This window comes from Indicator indicator, chromosome 25 (genome assembly GCF_027791375.1).
Source record: "Indicator indicator isolate 239-I01 chromosome 25, UM_Iind_1.1, whole genome shotgun sequence".
Classification (NCBI taxonomy): domain Eukaryota; kingdom Metazoa; phylum Chordata; class Aves; order Piciformes; family Indicatoridae; genus Indicator; species Indicator indicator.
Window position 1 is genome coordinate 12,446,279 of NC_072034.1, and position 23,973 is coordinate 12,470,251.

At 45.6% G+C, this 23,973-nt stretch overlaps 1 protein-coding gene across 1 annotated transcript; it reads left to right on the top strand.

Annotated features, from left to right (window-relative positions):
* Nucleotides 1-15,956: 15,956 nt before the first annotated feature.
* Nucleotides 15,957-22,254, top strand: RAB33B (RAB33B, member RAS oncogene family). The gene is made up of 2 exons (XM_054392232.1): nucleotides 15,957-16,205; nucleotides 21,811-22,254. Exons 1-2 carry the CDS (start codon nucleotides 15,957-15,959, stop codon nucleotides 22,252-22,254), a joined length of 693 nt encoding a protein of 230 aa, XP_054248207.1.
* The last annotated feature ends 1,719 nt before the right edge of the window (nucleotides 22,255-23,973 follow it).

A 23,973-nucleotide genomic window follows, 5' to 3' on the forward strand; every position in this document is an offset into this window, starting at 1 on the left:
TCAGCACCACTTTTCTTTTCATGGTTAGACTATCCTTGTGTATGTTTGCAGTGTAGCTCATGTCAGAGATGTAAGTTGTGTTGCTATATTTGTATATTTAATCTGCTGGGCTTTTAGGGACTAGAATACCTGGAGAGCCTTGAAGTGACTCTGGTATTTATGTCTAGATCTCAGCCTTTTCCACAGCCTGAGATACTTGGACTGCATGTCTTCTACAACTACTGAAGATGGTTCAATCTTGCCTACACAAGCTATGAGCTTTTGGCCTTGCCTCTGAGTATTGCTGCCATCTTCTGAGGCTTAGCTGGAGGCAGATGAGTGCTCACTCTTTTTAATGGATTGTGAATTGCATCAAGCAATTTTAATTTTTTTTCCCACAAATTCTGGTTTTTTGGGGTGCTGCCTATAAATGAGATTATTTCCTTCTTCACTGCCTGTTTCTGTGTTGAAATAGATGAACGAAAAGCAAGAAGTGATTTGTTCTCTTTCATTATGCAAGCGGGAAAGGATATTTCTGTGAGCCTTCCAGAAGCCTCCATCTACACATCTCTTGAGATTTCCCCAAAGACACTTCTTCATCACCTTGCTGAAGGTCATCCATACTGCTTCAGAGATGATGCTTTTGGATTAAAGAGGTTCCTCATCCCCTTCCAGAAGACTGCAATACCAGGAAATGAAACTAAGTCAAAAGTTTACCTGAAGAAGAAGGTTCTTTAATTGGCAAAAGAATTGCTGTTCCTTCATCTTCACATCTCTCCTGCAAGATGCAATACTAACTTCTGAGGAAGAGTTTTTCACAGCTGGAAATGAAGTTGCAATCCAGTGCAATGAGTCTGGGGAAGTAGTAGCAGAGTCCTATGCTACAGTGAAAACTTCCCTTTGCATGCAGAGATCCAAAACTGCAATCCTTGGTGCTTGGCTGCCAAAGCAGGTGATCGGGGATTGCAGTCACAGCCAGAGTGACCTAGAATGTTGGCTTACAGATGACATCATTCGGTCCAATTCTTTATGATTTTCACTGAAGAAAGATGGTTTCACCATCAGTGGAGCCCCTGGTGATGCCATATGCCATGGATATCTTTCGGGGGGGGGGAGGGGGGAATATAAATGCTTAAGCCACAGATTCTTCCCAGAGACTGTAGATGGTGCAAATGCACATTGCATGAAGCAATGCCAGAGTCAGAAGTGGACTTGAAATTGTAAGTAACTGAAAGTGGTGGTTTGCCCCAAGGTGATAGGTATGCAGTTTTTCCATGTGGAGACCAGAGCATTCAGACATGGTCATATGAACAAACAGGTGAAATAGTCTCAGTAACTCATGTTTTTGCATCTTAAATGCCTTAAAAGCCTCTATATTCTTCTACAGAGATGTTTTTTTCAGTAGAGATCTTGATACTTCCATGTTCATAGAGAGGAATCGTGTCCTGTTGTGTGTGGTGTCTCAGCCAGAGCACAGAAGGAAGTTTGTCAGGTTTTCTCCTAGCTTAAGGGAGAAAATTCTAAGTTTCCCAGGGAGCTGTCTAGGGCTAGGTGAGGTACATACAACGTCCTTCCTTTTAGTCTTTGCTTTGTTCTTCCAGGTCTGGAGGTGCTCCCAGGTGTGCAGCAGACCCTGGAAGCTGGTGTAGCACCTTCTTCTTCAGCCAGATTGAATTGTCACTGTCCTTATAGAAAGGAAACACCAATGAGAGTAGAGTGAGATCAGGCCTGAGAGTCCAGAGGTGCAAATACAATTTCAGTATCATGTGAACAAGTTCAATTAAACAACTTAAGGTCTTTGTCTACTGTGATGCCTTTGATGGCTGGAGCAATGGTGCCATTGTTGCTGCAGTGCTAGCATCCTGTGCACCATAGCACTAACAAAAGCACCTGATGGGGTAATCCAGCTTTATACCTGAATTCAAAGTCCTCTTTTTTTTTTTTTTCCCTCTTTTCTTGATCACTTAAAATGTTTTTCTAAATGTTATGGCTAGCTAGCTGACTTTCCCTCCCCCTCTCTCTCCCCCTAAGAAAATTTGCTCTAAAAATGCAGTTTGTACCAAAGTGGTAATGTAAAAGATCTCAAACTGTGGAAGTAAGAATTAACACTTGTCTGAGCACGTAGTGCTTTGGGCTTCTGTGGAGGAAAAACGATGCAAATGGAGTATTGTTAGTCATGTCAGTAAAGAATTGAGCAATCTGTAAGCTCACTAAGGAAAGTTCAAATTCCAGGTAAGGGAAGACAGTTGCTGAGCCTGGGGGAAGACTTGCTTTCAGGAGTGTGTCAGCTATGAGCTGTTCTTGAATGTGGTAAGGGGCAAAGGGGGTACTTTTACATAACTCCTGGCCATGCTGTCATGATTCTGTTTCCTGGAAATCAAAGCTGCAGTCTACAAACACCAGTTTTAATGCCTGTTTTGGGCAGAGACTCTTCTTCCCAAGAGCATAGAGCCAGCAGCAGGAACAGCAAGGACTAACTGATGGAGTGGCTTTGCAAAAGGAGACTGAAGTGAGTTGTAAGGAGGTGGCAGAATAGAAATTCCATTTTAGATTAAGTATAAAATAGGGTTTTTTTTATTACTAGAAGATGACTGAAGCTGTAAATATTATAAATGCAGTCTTCCCATGCCAAGGAAGCTGTAAATGTGTATTACTTCTAGAGTGGTACAAGCAACTAGTAGTATGCTCACAAAGATTCTAGCTTTGTATGTTGGTCTTCAAGTAAATTGTGGCAGAAAACCCAGGAGGACAAAGATTGTCCAGTTTACAAGGGACCATATCAAAGGGTTTGTAAGAATATTGCAAGAGAAATATTATTAGGAAATCCAAAGCATCTTAGAACAGCTCTCCTAAGATGTTTGTTGTTTTAACTGAGAAGGTGACACCTGCGAACTGTTGACAAGACAAAAAAAAAGTTCTTCTACACAATATTTCTGCCTGGCACTGCCCATTCAATATCTACCTCTACTAGTCCTAGTCTGGTTCAGCCACTGCACCATTTTAGCATCTAACCTATGAGAAAGTGTCAAATTTCCCTGGTTGGTGAAAACAGATGTGTGATGATGGGTAACGTTTAGTTTTAAACTGTAATGCAATAAACCACAACCTTCTAGTGCAAGTCCTGTTGTTGGTTCAGTTGCAGCAGCATATTTATTGCTTCATTGCTGATCCTTTGAAACAAAAATGCAAACAAATAAATCTTGATGATAAACTCCACCAAGTTACTTGCAATTGTACTGGGATTTGCTTTCCCTTCCAGCCTTCCTAACTGGTTAACAATGTTGTACTGTGTTTTTAAGCTCTTCTCTGGTGGTAGCAAATATCAAAACTGGCAGGAAGTCAATCAATGAATAAAAATGCTGAGTTCTGTTTGTAAATGAGTGCTAGTGTTTCCTTGTAGGGTTCAGTGTCCTCCTGAGGTGCCTACCAGCTTTGTAACAAACTCCCCTTTCCTAGTTCCCTTAGTTCCCCACTGTCTCCCTCCACCCTGATGGGTTGTAAATTGGGATGGGGATGTTGCAAAAGGGAGGAAGATCAGTTAAGGAGAGGCTGTGGCTTCCTTCAGGCTGGAAAAAAGAAAAAAAAAAACACCACACTTTTGGCAGGGAGCTGTCTTTCCTATGCTACAGGCTACTTGTATGTACATCAAAGAAGATCCTTCACTCTTCCAGGCCACAAAGAGCTAATACAGGGACCTGAGAAGTGCTCTTACCAAAGGATTGCTTCAGAGGGGTTTGACAGGCAAGCTCAATGGAGAGGCACTGGCTGTTTTCCTCAGGTGTGGTTTTTGTGGGGTCAAAATAAAAGCTGTCACTAGCCATGTCTTGCCCACCCATATGCCCACAAAGGCTTCCTGATTCAACATCCCCAGGTGGTTTGTGGTTTTAACCAGCCAGCAGACAAACCTGTATAGTAACATCGACAGACTGGAGCAAAAGTAAATAGCTGGCATAGCACTGGAATGACCTCTAGGGTGTTGTGAATGTGTGGGACAGGTAACATCACCTGGAAAACTCCTTAACTACTGTGTGTAATGAGTAACAGTTCTGAATAAGGCTGTCTGCAGTGGGCACAAAGGGCTCCTGCAGCTTGCAGCTTCTGCCTGGGCAGGGGTGAGGTGCAGCAATAGCCTCATATTCACCCCTTCAGGTGTGGAAAGGGAGTTTGGTGCAGCGTGGGTTGCTTTGCACAGACCTTATCCTGCTGAAGAAAACATCCCCTAAACCCCAGCATCCCCTCCTCCAGGGCATTCACCCTGGGTAACTGCCTGCCTTCAACGTTTCTTACTTTCAAACTTCACCCTTCCGTTTCTGGGGACAGCACCTCCTGATTGTCTACAAGGGGACTTCAAGCACAGAAGATGTATGAGGAGCCAAGGTAGCCTGGCACTTCATATTTTATCTGCAGAAATCTCTCAGGATTGGCTTTTCATCAGTACCCCTTCATTCTGCCAGGCATAAAGGACCTTCCTACCTTCTCATCATGCTTCTGGAAACTGCTCTGAAGGTCTCCTGTGCAGCAGCAAGCAAGACAACAACCCTCTGTGGTCACTGTCCCTCAAAATACTGGAGGGATGCATCCTAATTGCCTAGCTACTTGCTGCAGCTATCAAAACTCACCAGATGCTACTGGAGGTGAATAAACACTGTTCTGAAAAGAGCAACCACCTGGTTGGCTCATTGTACAGTGGGCAAAGCAATGTCAGGGTTCTGCTCTCTTTAATATCTATATCTAAATCTATATATCTATATAAAATATAGTATATATATTTTATAGCTGTATAAAACATAGTATATATATTCAGTAGCTATATAAAAGGTGTATATATTTTATATATATACAAAATATAGTATATATATTAAAGAGAGCATATAGATAGAGATATATTAAAGAGAGAATATAGATAGATAGATTAAATATATATATATATAAAATAAGTACAAACTGGCATTCTCACTTGGGCTGCATGACTTCTGCCACACCTGAACTGTTGTGAAGCAGGGCAAGGAGGGATCCTGCTTTGGCTCTCACTTTGCTGTGGATGAAGCAGTCAGCAGTACTCCAAAACTCACCTCAGCTGCCACTGTATTCCCACCTTGCCTTCGTGCAGCTAGCCCAAGGGATGTGTAAATACTCTTCAGTGAGGGGAAAGTAAAGAATGATCAAAGCTGGGGCTGCTGAGTGATTCATGCAGTAAGCCTGGCATTTCTGTGCCAAGTCCAAGTTGTGAGTTCATGAGGGCTTTTTCAGGACCTTGCAGGGCCTGGCATTTAATCCTGAGCTTCTCAAAACCAAGAGCCATCACTCCTTCTTCTGCAAGTACCACAGCAATGTCCTGTCAGCTCCTGAGAGCAGGAACAGCTTCATTTCCCTGGGTGGACTTTGTACAATTCCATTACAAACCCTGGAAACTTAAAACCAGGCACTGCTCATAATATATTAAACCACTTTAATTACCTGCTAGTTTTTTCTTGCTAATTTTTCATCTACAAGCATTTTTATGAGGGGCTCTAGGAAAATGTTGGCTCCTAGCTGTTTACATTTCAAGGATTATTTATTTTCTCATAGGAACCACCAAATGTTCAGAATTCTGCAATTTCCCTTCAGCTGCAACATCAATAAAGGTCTCCATGAAAGGTGACTGAAAGATCTTCTGTCTGTGTTTGAGTTGGGAAAACAATCTTTGCTTTATTGCAAGGTAAACTTGTTTGTGCTTTTGCATTCCTCTTTTGTCCCCTCCTGAGCATCTTTCCAACACATGTCCTTTACTTTCTGTTTGATATGGCAGGACCCTGATCACAGAATCCTAGAATGGCTCAGGTTGCAAGGGAGCTTAGAGATCATCTCCTCCAACTGCCTGCTATGGGCAGGGACACCTCACAACTAGACTTGGCTGCTCAAGGCCTCATCCAACCTAATCTTGAACCCCGCCAGGGAGAAGCCATCCACAACCTCTCTGGGCAACCTGTTCCAGAGTCTCACCACCCTAGCACTGAAGAACTTCTTCCTAAGATCCAGTCTAACCCTGCTCTCCCTCAGCCTCAAACCATTGCCTCTTGTCCTACTGCTAAACACCCTTATGAAAAGTCCCTCTCCAGCTTTTAGGATCCCTTTAGGTACTGGAAGGCAACTCGAAGGTCCCGCCAGAGTCTTCTCCAGGCTGAACCAGCTCCCTCAGCCTATCCCCATAGCAGAGGTGTTCCAGCCTTTGGATCATCTTTGTCTCCTTCCTCTGGACTTGCTCAAACAGCTCTGTGTCCTTCTTATGATGGGGAAGGGGTCTCACAAGAGCAGAGTAAATGGGCAGAATCACCTCTCTTGACCTGCTGGCCACACTCCTCTTGATGCAGGGCAGGATAGAATTTGCCTCCCAGGCTGATGGTGGAGGATGGTTATCCCCTTCAATCAGATTTTGGCAAAACTGGGTTGAGACTTCATTATGCTGCTGTATACTGTGTAGAGCAGCATCCCAGGCTGTCCTGTGAGCCACCTCACCCATCTGAAACCCTCCCCAGGCAACAGTTCAGAGGCAGAGAGCCTGACCCCTGCCCTATCACCTCCTTCCCCAATTCCCTGATGCTCCAAGTACAGAAAAATTCCCTTTTTCAGGCAATCTGGCTTTGCTTAGCTTTTTCCTGTGCCCAGGTGACCTCAAAGCACTTTTTAAACTGGGTAAACTCACTGTGTACCCTTCTGGCTGCTTCACCAGCCTGGCCCTGTTTCAAAAGCCCGTGCCAGCTGGCTAGGTGAGCCTGAATCACTGGCAGATGGGGGAGAGCAGGTCTTGTTCAGCTCTCTGATTCTCATTGCCTCTTCTGTGTTATCCTCTGCAGCCAAAACCAGAGGGGGAGAGGGAGCCAGGAACGACCAGAGAAGAGCTTAGGTGACAGGGACCACTGGGCAGCTGATCTCATTCTTCCAGCTCCCTCTGCTGCTGAGGCTGCTGGGGATCCTCCTCCTGGGTGTGATGCTCCTGGCAGAGGTGAGTTGGGGCCACTTCACATGGCAGTGTGTGGGTGAGGAAAATCTCCACCAGCAGAAAGAACAAAAGGGTGTGAGACACTGGGGTTTGGGTGTTTGTTTGTTTTTTTTTTTTCAAACAGAAACACAAACAACTTGAGAGCAAACCAAATCTTCCCTCTTGGTTGCACTGAAAAAGGACACCTGGGAGCAAAGCTGTCCTGCCTTTTATAAATTATTGACAGGTACACAAATTGCATGCAGGCTGTGTGAATAATGTATGGTCACCTCAAACTACCCTTACTTAAAACCATGAGAGAGAAGGGAACAGGGAAAAGCCTCAAGCTGCAGCTAGGTTGGCACTGAAAGAACAAAGAGATCTGAGCCCAGGGCTGAGTGCTCTGTCTGGAGGCACAGGCTGTTGCTGGATGCTAAGAAAGGGCAAAAGAAAGATTAATGCCACTGGAATTAATACTCTGAATAGAGTAGGAAACTTAAAAACCTGACAGCAGAAGGGACATCTTAGCAACCCTCAGAGAAACAACAGCTTTGGCCTCATACTTATGTTAGCAATAATATCAGATTCCTGAACTCCATCCCTTTGGGGTTGTGTTTGCTTTTGCTATATACATTGCAAATTATTTTCTGTGGTGAGGTCACAACCTTTTCAGCAGCACAAATATACTCTGGTGTCTGCTTTCTACTGTTCTTTCATACAGAGCCCTCTCACAGAGCAGATTAGTGTGGCTGACACCTTGAAGGCTGCTGTGCTTTCAGAAGAGATGGCCTTGGAGTAGTACCTCAGCACAGCTATGGAATCAGTGCAGTGGTAAAGAACCAGGTCAGACATCACAGCCCCTTGGCTCCTTCCAGCCTCTTCATGCAAACCAACAGCCAAAGCTAGCTGCAACTTCTTTTGGGGATTTTGAGGCAGGAGGAGAGCAGAGGAAGGGTTTTGTTATTTATGAAGGTAATCTTAGTTTTATTGGAACCTCCAGTCTTCTTCTGGTTGAAAACAAAACTGATGTTGCTGATGTAAGTGGGGTTTTACCAAAACAGACTGAAGTGGGGACAGTTCACATTTCAAGAGATGGAAGTGGGGATAGTTTCCCAATTGGGATTTTTTTTTGTTCAGTATTCCAGTTAAAACAGGAGTAGGGCTTGATAACAAATAACAGCCTGGGGAAAGAAGGAGGAAAACTTATTCTTGCAGAGATAAGTCACAAAACCACACCTGAAACCACACTATTTGAAGAAGAACATGTTGCCAGAAAATAAAAAGCACAATATATATCCTCACATCAAACAAAGTCTTGAGGCTCAATCTGGAGCTTACACAAATGCAGGGAAGTCACTGGCAGCACACAGCACAACTGGATTTGCTTGCTGCCCAGGAGTGATTTATGGGAGGCCAGGGTGCAGACAGGTAAATATAGAAGCTTTGTGACATTTGATCTGCAGCACTGCTTTGGGGTATGCAGAAAGCCCTTGAGCACAGCATGTACAGCTGCAGGGAGAGAGAAAGCAGGGACACAGCTTTTGGGTTAACACACCCTTAGCAAGTCAAAACATTCCAGAACAGCTTTGCTGTCCACTGGTGCTATTAAGATGCTCCCCATCAGGTTTTCTCATCTCCTATGAATGAATCAGCCCAAAGAGGCAGAGGGAATGCCCAGCACTGCAGCAGGGCTGTGTGCTCAGAGTGTGGGTACAGCTCTGGGATTTGTGGAGAGCTTCAGTGATAAGCCTTTGATACAGAAGTGATTCAATTATCACCTCAGCTGCCCAGAGAGTGCAAAGGGCTCATTTCTTCTGTCACTGCCATCCAAGAGCCACACAGTGTTAAGTTTCTGTACAGCCCCCAGCAATGTGTGAAGCCCTGAAGCTGTAAACCCTCAGCCATTGCAGTCCCATCAGAAGGGGTGCCAGGTGGGTGCTCCTGTTAGACCATCCCTCACAGAGCTGCAGATGCTGCCTTTAGCACCAAGGGGCTCGTTTTTCTCTGCCCACATCTGGCAGGGGGATTCTCATGGCAGGTTTGTCAGACAAAGGCTGTGATCACAGAATGACAGAATGGCTTAGGGTGGAAGGTACCTCAGAGATCATCTACCCCAACCTCCCTGGCATGGGCAGGGACACCTCACAACTAGACTTGGCTGCACAAAGCCTTGTCCAACCTGGCCTTAGACACCCTAGGGAGAGGACATTGACATCCTCTCTAGGCAACCTGTTCCAGAGTCTCACCACCTTTGTACTGAACAACTTCTTCCTAAGATCCAGTCTAAACCTACTCTGCCTCAGCTCCAAACCATTCCCCCTTGTCCTGTTGCCAGACATCCTTATGAAAAGTCCCTCTCCAGCCTTCCTGCAGGTTCCCCTCAGGTAGTGGAAGGCAGCTATAAATGAGGTTATGTCCAGTGGCTGAGACCTATGATCATAGCTCAGACAACCTCAAAGCTACACTGCTCTGAACATTAAAGCCTCAGCCTCTTGCCAGGCATGCAATGGGAATAAAATCCAAGCACAAGCCAAAAATGGACACAATTCTTCTTGCTTTTAATTTTAAGCTTTTAGTTTTATAGTTTTGGTGAGAACAAGGCCAGGGAAGTGCATGAGAAAAGTCACATTCCAGTAACTGGCAGTAAAAGCAGCTGTGTCAAAACCTCATTTCAGTGCAAAGTTAGGTGAGATATTTGGCTTTGTGATTTCAACAGGGTACCTGCTTTTGCAGTCTGTTTTGAGAACCTGACACACAGGGTCCTTAAAGCCCAAGTCCTAAAAATCTGCCCTTCATTCCTGCCACATTCCTGCCATCTGTGCTTTATCATAAGGATTGTGTCAACGGGAGGTCAAACTCCTTGAGCTTGCAGAGTCAGGTCTTGCAATAGCAGAACTTTTCCTGGCAAAACCACACGACTTTTCCCTGCTAAACTGGAGGATGCAAGGCCTGGCACAGAAGGATAAAGCCCCCAGAGGAATTCAGAAGTCAGAGGATCTCTACAGAATCCTTTTAAAAGGATTTAAAATCTGGTGAGACACTGGGAAAGGTTGTCCAGAGAGGTGGTGGAAGCCTCATCCCTGGAGGGTTTTAAGGCCAGGCTGGATGTGGCTCTGAGCAACCTGATGATATAGTGTGAGGTGTCCCTGCCTATGGCAGGGGGGTTGAGACTGGCTGATCCTTGAGATCCCTTCCAAACCCTAACAATTCTATGAAATTATTACTAATTTTTAAGATTCTGTTACTTGAAGGCATGTATAGCACGCTTATTTGTTTAAAGCATTCCACGATTTGATTTAAAATAGAGCCCCTGAAGGGACTGATTGGTTTCCATCTTTGAGATCTGACTCTAGGAGATACTTTCAAAAAAACACAGTAAGGTTTAAAGCAGCAAGAATTCCCTCCTTGCCAGTAGACTACCAGGATCAAAAGGACACACCTGGAAACTTTTTGATCCCTTTGGAAAATAGCAAGTGACATGAGAGTCTTAGACTTAACATTCCTCCCCTCTTATTTGTGCCTTAATTTAAAACCCAGTAGACATATTTCTTGTATGTTGACCAGTCTGCATTTTCATGGGCCTGACTAGTGAAAAGATGTCTTCAAGGGAAGGCAGAAATAACTATTCTTGAAATGCTGAGCAAGCCCAGAGACTTGCAACTATTTTCAGAACCCCTTTCCTTAGAAACTTCTACATCTGCTAAATAAAATTAACTGTGAACTGAGGCTCTTGTACATGCATTCACCAAACACATCCAAATAGCATATCAAAGGCACTTGTCCTTGCAAAAGAAGAAAACAAAAAGCTTTATCAAATGATTGTGCAGCAAGAAGCATTTTAAATTTATTCTGTTACTATAAATAAATTAAACTACGTTTGCTGGCCTCCAAATATATAGAAAGGGACATCCAGAAATAGTCTGTGCTGGATGAAACATAATGAGCTAATCAACATCTTTATCCCTTCACTTGGAAGTGATGAAATTTCCAGCGCTGCACTGGAATTGTTCAAATAAAGTTTGACTTAAGCCAAGAATCTCCCAAGATCTCCCTGCCTGGGAGTTCCCACATCAGCCATCATTTTTTTAACCCATTGTTAATCAGAAAGGTCTGGCCTCCTGGGTCACAGCTGAGGACCTCCAAGGAACTGTATCATCCTCCTCTTCAGAGAGAATTTGCCTCCAGCTTCCTTTGGGGGCTGGAATGAGAGGGTCTTTAAGGTCCCTTCCAACTTTAGCCACTCTATGCATCTATGAAAAAAGTGAGAACTGCTGTGTAAGAGCTGCATAGATTGATCTAAACCCCCTTCAAGCTTTGAAGTGCATTTGTAAGCTGCTCTTATCCAGGCACTGCAAAGTAATAATCATTCCAAAGGAGAGCTCTATCATGTTGTGATATACTTGAAGTTCAAAAGGTGCTTTGAAAACAAACAGATTTTCTGCTTCACAGCTCTTGGTTAGAGCACTTTAAGAGGATCAACTTTAAAATCAGGATTAAGATAATCTTCAAGTTACAGGTGAATACACCACAGGAATATTTGTCCTTTTACAAAGGCAGACATTCAACAGAACAGTTTTGATGCCATTTCTGTTTGTGAAATCCCTCCCCACAGATCTGCAGAAGTCAGGAGAGTGTTAAACCAGGCTCTGTCCTCCCCTTGTTCTTGCAGTCTTCCCTTAAGCTTCCTCTCCCCACAACAGGCAGAAGAGCAGACTTGCTGGACTTCACCTGCAGCAGTTGTAGCTGTCACATCAGAACAACAATGCAGCAGCTTTGCTTGGGTTTGTGTGCACAGAAGTCAGCAGGCCACAGACTTAAAGCAGTTGTTTTCATGAAGCTCTTCCTGTGTAATCTAGTTTCACACTGCTCAGGATACACCTGACCAAAACATAGCTTGTGCCTCTGGTGAGCTCCTGCCAGATGGACTAGATGACATCTGCTGAAGGCCATGGGGCCGGGGAAGGGCAGGTTTTGACCCTTACCAGAGGTGTAGCACACTCAGCACACACAGATCTTCTGTTATCCTTCAGCTGAAATGTGTGGCCAGCAATTCCTTGTTGAGCACTGTGGGGCAGGTACCTCTCAGCCTCAAGTGGTTTTGAAAACCATGCAAGTTCCACCTGCTGTTCTGCAGAGCAGGCTCTTGGAGCCTGGTCCAGCTGGCAGAGTGTGCAGAACAGGGCAGCTCTGTGAGGGGACAGGGGGAGGTAAGCACTCACTGCCAGCTGCCCTGCCCTTGGGGTGTTCACCCAGTGTGTGAGACCTGGGGTCAAGTCCCTGCGGTGGGACTGAAAACTGAAATTGGACTTTCTGGGTATGGTGCATTTTAACCACCCCCTCCTATCGCTGCTTTCCTGCTCTGGGTCTGAGCAGGCACGCCATTCTGAGTCACAGAACACCCTCCTGGGAGAATTTTAGTCACTGAAAACACATTCCCATGGAAAAAAAATTCTGCTTTGACAACCCGGAGGTTTTGATATGGGCACAATTTAGAGCTGTAAGCCAACTCTGCACAGCTTCGGAATTCTGGGTGAAACTAGGAAGTCTGCACAAGTCTGTGAAAGTGACTGACCTTTCCATCTCCATCTTTCCACAGCTGGGAAGGGCAGTGGCATCTGGCCTCCCCAAGTGCAGAACAAAGGCAGTGACTGCTGTCATCTCAGTGGGAAGCCACCTTCCCCCATTCCTGCTCTGGAGGGACAGTTTCCTGGGGGAAAGAAGGATGGGTGGGATGGGCAAAGTCACCTGATGTCAGATCATGGATTCCTTACTGATTTGTTAAGGCTGATCATGAAGTCTCATGACTGCTGGAACAGGGAAGTTCAAAGAGGACACTTTAAATTCCCAGATGTACTTCCACTAGCTCAAGCTACAGCAAGTGCTACAAGAAGAGCAGGTGAACACCAAGAAACCTTAAGCAAACGAGGAGCTTCACTACCTGCACTCAGGATTTGATTTTGCCCTCCTCCCCACCCCCTCCAGAAGAGCTGTGCCTTCTTTAAGTGAGGAGAATTCACTCATTCAGTACTTCACTTTCTGGACCCAGAAACCACCAGCAAAATCTTTGCCTCCTGTCCACTTCTGGGATGACATTAAACTCTCAGAAGTCTTCAAGTCCATTCTTGCAGGGGCCAGCTGTGCTCCAGAGCATCACCTTCCTTATGGCTCACCAAACAGAAGCTCGGGTGGTTGTTAACAGTGTTGAGAGGCAAATTCACAGGAAGGTGTCCTACGTAAAACCAGCAGCATAAACCCTAATGAGTAAGGAGTCCTTTGAACACTAGATGGAGCATGGATTCTGCCAGCTGAAGAGCCCGGCTGAAATGAAAGGTGCTAAGAGCTGTGGAAGAGCTCAGATCTAATTATAATTGAATTTGGCCCCCTTTGGCACAACCCAGATCAGACTCAGTTAATGAGCTGTTGGCAGAGCCTGCCATAGGGTGACATCTGGCCACCCATGTCAGAGCATCTCCCTAGAACTGGGATTTCACTGCCTCTTCAGCCATCAGGCTATAGATGTGCTTGCTGCTGCTCCCTCTCCTCAGCTTTACATTCTGGCTGCAAAAAGGAGCAGTTGTGTAGAAGGGACACTAAGAACTCCAGGGTGTCACAACCTCCTCACCTCCCTTTTATCTTACTGTCACACCAGAACAAAATTACTCCTCTTCTTTGACAGAATGAATTATTTGACAGCTTAAATGAAGGTATCTTGTCTCAGAAGAGGACTACAGGGTAGAAGCATTTCTCTATAGCCTTCCATTAGGCTGCTCCAGGGAGGTGAGGAGGGAATAAGGAGCAGTAAGATGGGCACTGTAACTAAAGTTGCCCTCATCTCAGGGTAGTATTTTATGTTTAGATTTAATCAAGCTTATTGCTTTTCTATACAGGCAATGACAGGCTGTTCAAAGCACTGTCCCTCAACCACAGGACAGCTGCTCCATAGGGAGCAATGATCCAAGGATCATTTCTTACTTGTGCAGGCAGAAGCCCTGGCTGGTCAAAGCATGTGCAACAAGAGAGGGACTCCCAATGCCTATTATTAGGTGTATGATCCAAACTTTGGGAATCCTGGCTCAGCTATCAGGTTGCAGGCCAGAGACTCACCGTTAGGGCACCAGTTCTCTCCATTACTGCAAGCCTCATTTGCTTAGAGGTTAAACTCTTTAAGGTGAGCACATCCTGCCTCTCTCCTAGGTTGATATCCTTGGTGAGATTATGAACAGATTTTTAAGGCAATGCCATAGCTCCCCTCTTCCTGTGAGATGTGTCTATCACTTTTGGCCCAAGTGTCTCTCTGCCACTACTGTAGGTGACAGCAGAATGGTCAGGCTGGAACACTGCAGTGACACAGGGCTTGGCCAGGGTCCACTTTCCTGTTGCTGCCCCACAGCACACACACAACCTTGACAAAATGCCTGCCAAGCAACACAGGCAGGTTGTCCCATAGCAGCCTGGGGAGCTGTGAAGTTCAATGATGCCTCAAGGAGAAGCCTGGGCTGCCTGCATCATCTACACTCCATAAAGTGACTCACAGACAGTTCCTCCCCACTGTATGAAAACAAACCCTCATGATCTCAGCCTTCCTCTTTTTATTTCAGGCACTCAAGGCAGGCCTCTTGTCTTTGTTTATCCACCATCAACACTTTACAAGAGCTATGGCATGTGGTCTTCTGTCAGGCCTTTGACATGGTGCTCAACAACATCCTCCTCTCAGATTGGGGAGTTATGGATTGGATGTGTGGACTGTTCAGTGGGTGAGGTTGGATGGTCACATCCAGAAGGTAGTGGTCAAGAGCTCGATGTCCAGATGGAGATCAGTGACAAGTGCTGTTTAATATCCTTGTCAATGACATAGTGAGATCCAGTGCACCCTTAGCAAGTTTGCAGGCGATACAGAGCTGAGTGGTGTGGTTTACACCACCTGAGGGATGGGATCAATCCAGAGAGACCTGGACAAGCATGAGAAGTGAGCCTGTGTGAACCTCATGGGGTTTAATAAGGCCAAGTGCAAGGTCCTCAGAGCAGCCTCCAGTATCAATACAGACTGGGGGATTAAGGAGTTGGGAGCAGTCGTGTGGAGAAGGACTTGAGTGCAGTGGTGGATGAAAAGCTGTCCATGAGCCAGCAATGGGTGCTTGCAGCCCAGAAGCCAACTGTATTCCGGGCTGTACCAACAGAAGTGTGGCCAACAGGTCAAAGGAGAAGATTCTGCTGCTCTACTCTGCTTTGGTGAGACCCTGATAGAGTAATGTGTCCAGCCCTGGAGTCTTCAACACAGGAAAGACATAGACCTGTTGGAAAAGTCATCAGAGAGGTGGAACATGTCTCCTATGAAGAAAAGCTGAAAGAGCTGGAGTTGTTCAGTCTGGAGAAGTCTGGAGGGGAGACCTTATTGTGGCCTTTAAGTATTTAAAGGAAGCTTATAAGAATGATGAGGACAATCTTTTTTGCAGAGCCTGTTGCATCAGGACAGGGGATGGTGGTTTTAAACTAAAAGAGGGGAGATTCAGACTAGAGTGGTGAAACACTGACCCAGGCTGCCCAGAGGGGTGGCAGATGCCGAGTAAACACTTCAAGCCAGGCTGTAGGAGTTTTAGCAACCTGCCCTAGCTGCAGATGTCGCTGCTGACCACGCGGGTGGGACCGGGTGACCGCTAACGCTCCCTTCAACCCAAGCCGCTCCATGAGAACAGCAGGGGGCGCCCCCCCCACCTCCCCAGCACAGCGGCGCCCTCTGGCGGCCCCCGGGAGGCACCGGCGCTGCCTCGAGGCCGCAATCTCCGCACCCGGCGATTGGCTGCGGGGCAGCGCCCGCGCTCTCGCGAGATCCGCCCCGCGCTGGGGCTCGCGGCCCGGCGGGCGGGGACGACGTGGCGCGGCCGGAGGGTAGCGGTGGCGTGCTGTGGGCGGGCCGCGCTTCCCGGGGCGGCGAGTAACGGGGCCGCGGGGCGGAGGGGCAGGAGAGCGGCGCGCCCGTGGTGCCCGTCCCCGAGGCGTTCCGCCTGGGTCCTCCGGAGCGATGATGGCCGCGGCCGCCGACCTGGAGTCCTCGCTGGAGCTGAGCCTGACGGGCAGCGGCGCGCTCCCCGGTGTGCTGCCCCCAGCGCGCTCCCGCATCTTCAAGATCATCGTCATCGGGGACTCGAACGTGGGCAAGACATGTCTCACCTACCGCTTCTGCGCCGGCCGCTTCCCGCAGCGCACCGAGGCCACCATCGGCGTGGACTTCCGCGAGCGGGCCGTCACCATCGACGGCGAGCGCATCAAGGTACGGCCGCTGCGGGAAGGGGCCGGCGCGGGGCTCTCCCCGCCCGTGCTCAGCCCTGTCAGTCTCGGGTGAAGGCTGCCGGCCTTGGGACCGCTATCCGCCGCGGATTGGTGCCGGTTCCGGCCGCTTTGGGCCTTGCCCGGCTGCAGGGTGCTGGGGCGGCAGGTAGCGGGACACCCGCCTGGCCCCGACCCAGCTGCTGACAGTAGGCAGCATCCCGGGCCTGGCACGGGGCTCCAGCATCGCTGTGGGCAGCCGCTGGGAGGAGAGGAGGATGCGGGTCGTTTGCCAGGCCGGGTCGGTGAACCTCTGCCAGCGGCTGGACTGCTTCTCTCCGAAGGGCAGCCGGCAGGTTGGCCTGGGGACTGCATATCCCAGCCTGCCCTGCCGCTTGCGGGCGTGATGCTGAGGAGAGGCCTCACAGGCTCTCCTGTCACACCTCTGTACCCCAGAAGTTCAGTGTGGTTGTGCCACGTAGCCTCTGCTACTGTGTTTAAAACTGTTTTTCCTTGCTTCTGCTGGAAATGTAATTACTGTGCAGGTTTCACGATGATGAAAAGTTTCTACGTTAGGCTAAACCTTTGTGCAGCTCTTGACAGGTATCAAGACATTAATTTCTCCACTAGCTAGATCTCTTCCCTACCAGTGTTTTGGAGTTAGCTGTGCCTGGTCTCAGCAGCTTGTTGCCTCCCAGAAGTTCTGCTTGTGTGTTTATCAAGAATCACAGTTTATTGGCTTGGCTGTTAGGAGCATATTGGCTTTGAAATGTCCCATTTGGAAACAGGTTGTTGTTCAGGAGTGAACACCTGCATCAGTGATGTCAATGCATCACGACCTTGATTTTTTTTGGTAAGAATGCTGTTTAGGCAAAAGTGGTGCAGAACTGGGACAGATATCCAGCTCACATCTGACCATTGGTTCTTACTCTGATTATAGGTTTTAGCTAAAACTAAGTCTTAGGAACCTAAATTTAGTGAAAATTTAGGGGGAAGGGAAAATGCTCTTTTGCCTTCTTTGCACTGTAAAAGAAATTTTAGAAGTATATGAAATGCACCTGGTTGATATATACATTCTAGTGGGGATCCTGAAGTCACAGCTTGGACTGCTTGCTGCTTACAAATGCACTTTGTTCACTAGGAATAACTTGGTTTTAAATGGAATCTATTTCTTTATGACAGTTTGCTTCTGTGAGAAGAGTTTGATAATGTGTAGAAAAAGGGAGCAACCAAGTCTAGTTGAGAGGTGTCCCTGCCCATGGCAGGGGGCTTGGAGTAGATGATCTCTGAGGTCCTTTCCAGTCTAAGCCATTCTATGATACTTCTGCATTTGTTACCATCAGGCTTTGTCATGAAGCTGAAAGCTACAGTTTTTCCTTGCTTACTTGATGAAAGAAGTTGTGGAGGGCATCTCAGTCCATTTGCATTCATTTTCTTGTGTTTTTTTTCACCTCATATCTGCATATCTTACTCATACGAGTAAAGAGTCTTTGCTACTTTTTATGAAACCAGTGAATTGTACTTCTTTGGCTAACAGCTGAAATTCTGTACTCCCTGATCCATTGCTGTCCATGACAGAGGAGAGAACCATCTGAGAGATCTTGTCAGCACCATCTTCCTGACTGGCATTTTCACCATCTCTGGAGAGAAGTGAAGAAGAATATAGCCTAATGCACAGCTGTGAGATGCTTCACATAGGTTTCCTTTCCCATAGTGCTGTTTTGTTGTTTATGTTGTGTTAGGTTGTTCTGCTGAATACTGCCTGGTGTTCTGGTTGAGGAAGGTAGAGAACTGAGGGAGGCTCCTTGGAGACACATTTTCTGGGAAGTTCTCTCTCAGCTTTCAAATGAATAAACTTGCCATTATGGCCAGGGCTCAAGCTCTTAGGGGAATGCTCTGTGTTGTCAGATATGCCTCAGTTTCTGGTTTTGCCACCTCCTCTCACTCATCTTCACCTTTGTTGCTTGTAGCAAGGAGCTTCCTCAGTCCCGTTGAACTGGGAAAGGGAGAAGCTCGGATGAACTGAGTTACTGCTCTTCTTTCTGTGCTCTGAAGGGCTTGCTCAGCAGAGGAATTTTCCTTCTTGCACTGAGGGAGGTTATAAAGCAGTGTCTTCTCTTTCTCTCTTCTCCCTTCCCCCAGCCAGCCGGATGGTCATTCTTGTGCTGCTACAGAACTGAGCATTTCCCTCACAGCTGGAAAAACGCTGTGTCACTGGCAGGAGCACAAGCACAGTTCTTCTCACTGGGGGTCTCCCCCATGAATTGTGTAGAATTCCCAGACACAGGGACCAATCTATTCCTTGGTAGCTTGTACAGCAGGCTAACAGCCTCATACGGAGCACTGATGGCTGGATGTGATGAATAAATTAAAGTTGTCAACAAAATAATTTCTCGCGTTCTAAATTTTTTTTCTTCCTAAATTGATGTAAGTGTTGAAAACCAATGAAAACAATGATGTCATTCTGTGCTGACCTACATTAAAAGAGCAAAGGATGCAAATGAAATTCAGAGAAGACAGTCCAAACGTCATGTTCTGTACCTTTGAGCTCTTCAAGTTTTTTTCTTCCCACGTCTTGTGAAAGGAGATGTTGTTTAGCATTTTATCTTCATTAAAGGGCAGTTATGTTTCCCAGGATGCTATAAACCATGCATGCTAAAAGAGTCCTTGTTTAAAAAACAGCCTTTCTGCATCCACAAAAAGGAGTCAGGAGGTGGGAGGTGATAGCTGACTCAATATATTTAAGTACCATTTGTTTTCCCCAGGGAGTGTGACAAAGTGATTCTGTTCACAGGTTTATTAGCTGAATTATGCTGTTAAACCAGATTTTCAAATCACACATTTTAAAGGGCTGTTGTCAAATATATGCTCCCTTGAAGATGGATGATACTGAACTAATGATGAAACAGTAATCCTGATGGTAATTCATCAATGCACATCTATCAATGTGAACATCTTCAGTGTTGTTTTTAGTAGAGCAAGTGTTTTTAGGAGGCCAGAAATGGAGTGATCTCAAGGTCACCTGGTAAGAGGGAAAAAGAAAGTGTGACATTTTCAATCTTGGGGAAGAATTTGCCTCTCAGTACAAGTGATTCTATGCCGAGAATATTAATATTTTTAATTTCATATAATATCTTTCAAGCTTGAAAGCTCCACATAAATAAAATTTGGAGGAACTGTAAGTTAAGCCTAATTTGGAAGATATGTAAATCTTGAATTTAATTTCCCCTTCTGTGCCCAAGGCTGGCACCAGACTTGTGGATCTCTGCTTGACTGAAGTGTGACTGATACCTGCTCTTTGAATGAAGTGGGGAGGGAAGTGCAAGCTGACAGCTGCCTGTGAAAGTGAGCTCCCTCTTTAAATTAATTTGACAGAGCACCTCCCAAGGTTATCTGTAGTGATTCCTTAAGATTACATTGCCTGGACATAAGGATTACTCTAGTCTGTGTGTCTTTCTTCTCTCTTTAATTTCTCAAATTCCTAATTAATGAAAATTTTCTGTAAGAATTTTTTATTAAGTGCATAGAACTGGAAGTCTCTCTCATCTGGGTAGTGAACTGATCTCACCCAGATTTAGGTGCCTGTATTTAATCTGATTGACTAGGCTCCATTGACAAACTGTGGAGATGCAGTCAGTTGTATTTAGAGTGTAATACCATTGGCAAGAAACCGAACAGGTAAAAAGCAAGACCCTCTAAAAGGAGCTGGACTGCAAGTGACTACTGTCTTCTGTCACCAGAGGCTAGGGTGTCTTGCCTTGCTTTTCTTAGTAATGACCCTTTCAGAAGCAGCACATGGATCTTTGTAAGCAGGTGGATCACAAGTTGCAGGTAACTGGACTAGGCTGGAGAAGCCAAGCTGTTCTGATGTTCTTCTGTAAACCCTCTGCTCCCCTGATGAAATCAGGAAGTGCCATTTCTACCTGCTCCAGTTCAAGCTTTTCCTTAGGGATGGGTGACCATATTGCAGAAAAAGTCACCCTGTCCTGAAACATCACTAGCTCTTTTTCCTTCATTCTCTCACACTAGTGATTCAAAACATCCTGTGATTGACTCCTGTATCTGGATCATCCCTTTAAATAGTTTCCAAACTGATGAATCCTGCACTTACAGGAAAAATCTTTATTATTAGTCACTGGTATCAAGGCTTTGCATCTGCTTCTCTTCAATTTCACCCTACTTCTGCTGTTCCAGCTTCCAGAAAATCCTGCATGTGATACTGTAATCCTCTTCTCTGGGGGTGATATCAGCAGATTTCCCTTGCACTTCGGTTTTGATTTTTTTTTTTTTTAATTACAAGGTCACTGATAAAAATGTTAAAGTAGCATTCAAAATACTTGCAATTTCTAAGTAAGTTTTACTGAAGCAATGTGGATGAAAGGAATGCAGCACTATGGTAATGGGAGAACAGTTTTATCAAGGGAAGATATTAGCTGTATCTTTCTTGGGGACAGCTTGAATTTTAAATTTACCTTCATCATTTAATGGTCCCTGAATTCTCTGTCTGATGAAAAGCTTCCATTCTCAGGAAGGAAGCTCAAAAGTTACATGTTAGAGGTCTATCACAGGAGGATTTGATTCCAGTAGATACCACCACAGAGAAAGATTTGTTTGTCCTGGTTTTGGTGGTGGCATTGTTATTTGTGCATGGTTTGATTCCTTCCTATTTTTATACCACGATAAGCAGTTAACTTCATGCTAAGAATAAAACCTTGGGGAAGATCATGATATTTTAGACACTAAAAAAAATTACATCTGCTGAGAGTTGGGCATGGTGTTTTTTCAATTAAAAGAGACATTCCTGAGACTTCAGGATTTGGTTTTGAAAGAAACCATAAGTGTTCTAATAAACATCTGGAAATTGCTATTTGTGAGCAAGTTACAGAATCACAGAATTATTGAAGCTGGAAAAGACCTCTGAGGTTATCAGCTTAGCCTATGACCTAACACCACCACATCAGCTAAACCATGCCACCAATGCCACATCCAAGCTTTCTTAAAGACCTCCAGTGATGGTGACTCCACCACCTCCCTGGGCAGTCCATCCCAGTGCCTCATCAGCCTTGCTGTGAGGAAGTGCTTCCTAATATCCAACCTAAACCTCCCCTGGTGCAGCTTCAGACCATGCCCTCTTGTCCTGTCACTAGTTACCTGGGAGAAGAGCCTGCCCCCCATCTGACTACAACTTCCTTTTAAGTAGTTGTAGAGAGTGATTAAGGTCCCCTCTAAATCTCCTCTTCTCCAGGCTGAACATCCCCAGCTCCCTCAGCCTTTCCTCATACAACTTTCCCTCCAGCCCCCTCCCCAGTCTTGTTGCTCTCCTCTGGACCCACTCCAGCACTTCAATATCCTTCCAGAAGCGGGGACCCAGAGCTGCACACAGTGCTGGAGGTGAGTCTCGAGGTGCAGGATTCCATCCCTAGTCATTTCTTCCTGGCTTCTACCATGCGCAGCTCTGAAAGCCAAGAAGTTTTCAGAAACCACTTAAAAGCACAAATTTCCTGCAGTGTGATGATTGAGGAGAGTGGCCTTCCGCTGCAGGTGAGTGGTGGTGTTTTCCAGCAGGAGCAGTGAACCTTTCTCTTCTCTCCTTGCCTCTCCCTTTCCAGATCCAGCTGTGGGACACGGCCGGGCAGGAGCGCTTCCGGAAGAGCATGGTGCAGCACTACTACAGGAACGTCCACGCCGTGGTCTTTGTGTATGACATGACAAACATTGCCAGCTTTCACAGCCTGCCAGCCTGGATAGAGGAGTGCAAACAGCACCTTCTTGCCAGCGATATCCCACGGATTCTTGTCGGGAATAAATGCGACCTGAGAAGCGCTATTCAGGTGCCTACGGACTTGGCCCAGAAGTTCGCTGACACTCACAGTATGCCCTTGTTTGAAACCTCTGCCAAAAACCCCAATGACAATGACCACGTGGAGGCCATCTTTATGACACTGGCTCACAAGCTTAAAAGTCACAAGCCATTAATGCTTAGCCAACCCCCAGATCGTGATGAAATACATATAAAGCCTGAACCAAAACCTACCATGACCTGCTGGTGTTAAATGATGCTAATCATCACCTTGTCTTGGTTGCAAACGCTTCAAAATCGTGATCTTGGCAAAGTTGCAGGTTTTGGTAGCCATTCTAGAGGATCTCTTTGGCACTTTAATTTGTTAGGGGTTTGTTTGTTGTTGTTTTTTTTTTTTTTCCCCCCAGTGTAGGCGTGTCCCATCTCATGTTCTTGCACTTTGTAATTGTGCTTCCTGAATTACTGAAGTTTCACTATAAATACACAGGAAAGTAAACTTTCAACTGAAGTTTTGACAAAGCAACTCTACTTGAGCTCTGTGCTGCCTGAGATTGTTTTCGTGACTTGTGGTAAGGTTATAAATAGTAAGCTAGTTCACTAACTTCTTTTGTTGCTACTTGCAATGGAATAATGTAGGAGAAAAAGTGGTCTGTGAGAAGCCAGCTAGCTTGAATTTTAGGTCAGCAAAGTGGGGAGATTTTTGGCATGTGAAGGAATATTTGGTGTCTCCTAGCAAATTGCTAAGCCAGCACCTTTTTGTGTATGAAAACTAAACCCAGGGCTGTCAGGTAAAGTTTGGGCTGTCAGGTAAAAGTTTGGGCTGTCAGGTAAAAGTTTGGGCTGTCAGGTAAAGTTTGGGCTGTCAGGTAAAAGTTTGGGCTGTCAGGTAAAAGTTTGGGCTGTCAGGTAAAGTTTGGGCTGTCAGGTAAAATTTGGGCTGTCAGGTAAAGTTTGGGCTGTCAGAGTAGGTGCAAACTGCTAGCTTTTGGCCTGTCATCCACTGTAAACTTCATCTGTTTCTTCATGGCAATGGTAAGAGAAGTGACAAACTTGTCCCTACCTCTAGACCGTTATTTGATACTTAAAAACTTCGTTAATTGTTCATAATTAGCATGTAAAATTGAACTATGCATTCCTTCTAATGGAAAAATACTGTAGCACAGGATTTGGGGTAAATTTGGGACTATAGCTGTCCATAACTTCTCTGAACTTACTAAAACTTCAGTGATGACTTCTGTCTAAAGATGCTGTGTTTGAGCTGAGTGTCCCAGGGTAAGTAAAAGCACTTAAGTAAAGAAAAGATTGAGTGCAGTTGGCAGAAGCATCCTGATTTTCAAAGACAGGGCTTTCAGAGGATTTTGGAGCTGGTGAATGTTTTTCAGATACCTTGAAAAAGCTCTTTACAGCCCTTTTGATAACATATTTTAGGGATAGAAAATGGAATATGGAACAAAATGTCAGGAGTATGGGATTTCCTTAAAATACTTCTGAATGCAAAACAAATTAGCTCTTGGAATATGGCCAAAATCTGTTACAGATTTTTTTTTTTTTTTTTTAAGTTAAAACCTGCTTGTAATGTCATAGCTGTGTGGGGGGGCATCCTTGGCATTGCTGATGCAAGGTAGTAATGTGCTGGGTCAGGTGAGGGCAATTCCTCCTCTAGATCCTTCTGTGTCCTCTTAATCATGATAAAATGGTGCTAGGTTGCATGTAATTACACAAAGCAAAATGCAAGCCATAGAAAGCAGTCTATGACTTCATTTCTGTGCCATGTCAGTGTTGGGTGACTTAGCTTGTGAAGGAATCGAGGTAAAAAATGAAGGTTTTTTCGATGTGTAGTGTGTGATGCTGATTGGCAGCCAAACAGTTCAGAAGCTGCCACCCTGGTGAAAGAAATCATTCAAATGAGATAAATAACATTTAAACCGTTACAATTAATGAGGTGTAAATCCTATTGCAAGTGACACTGACA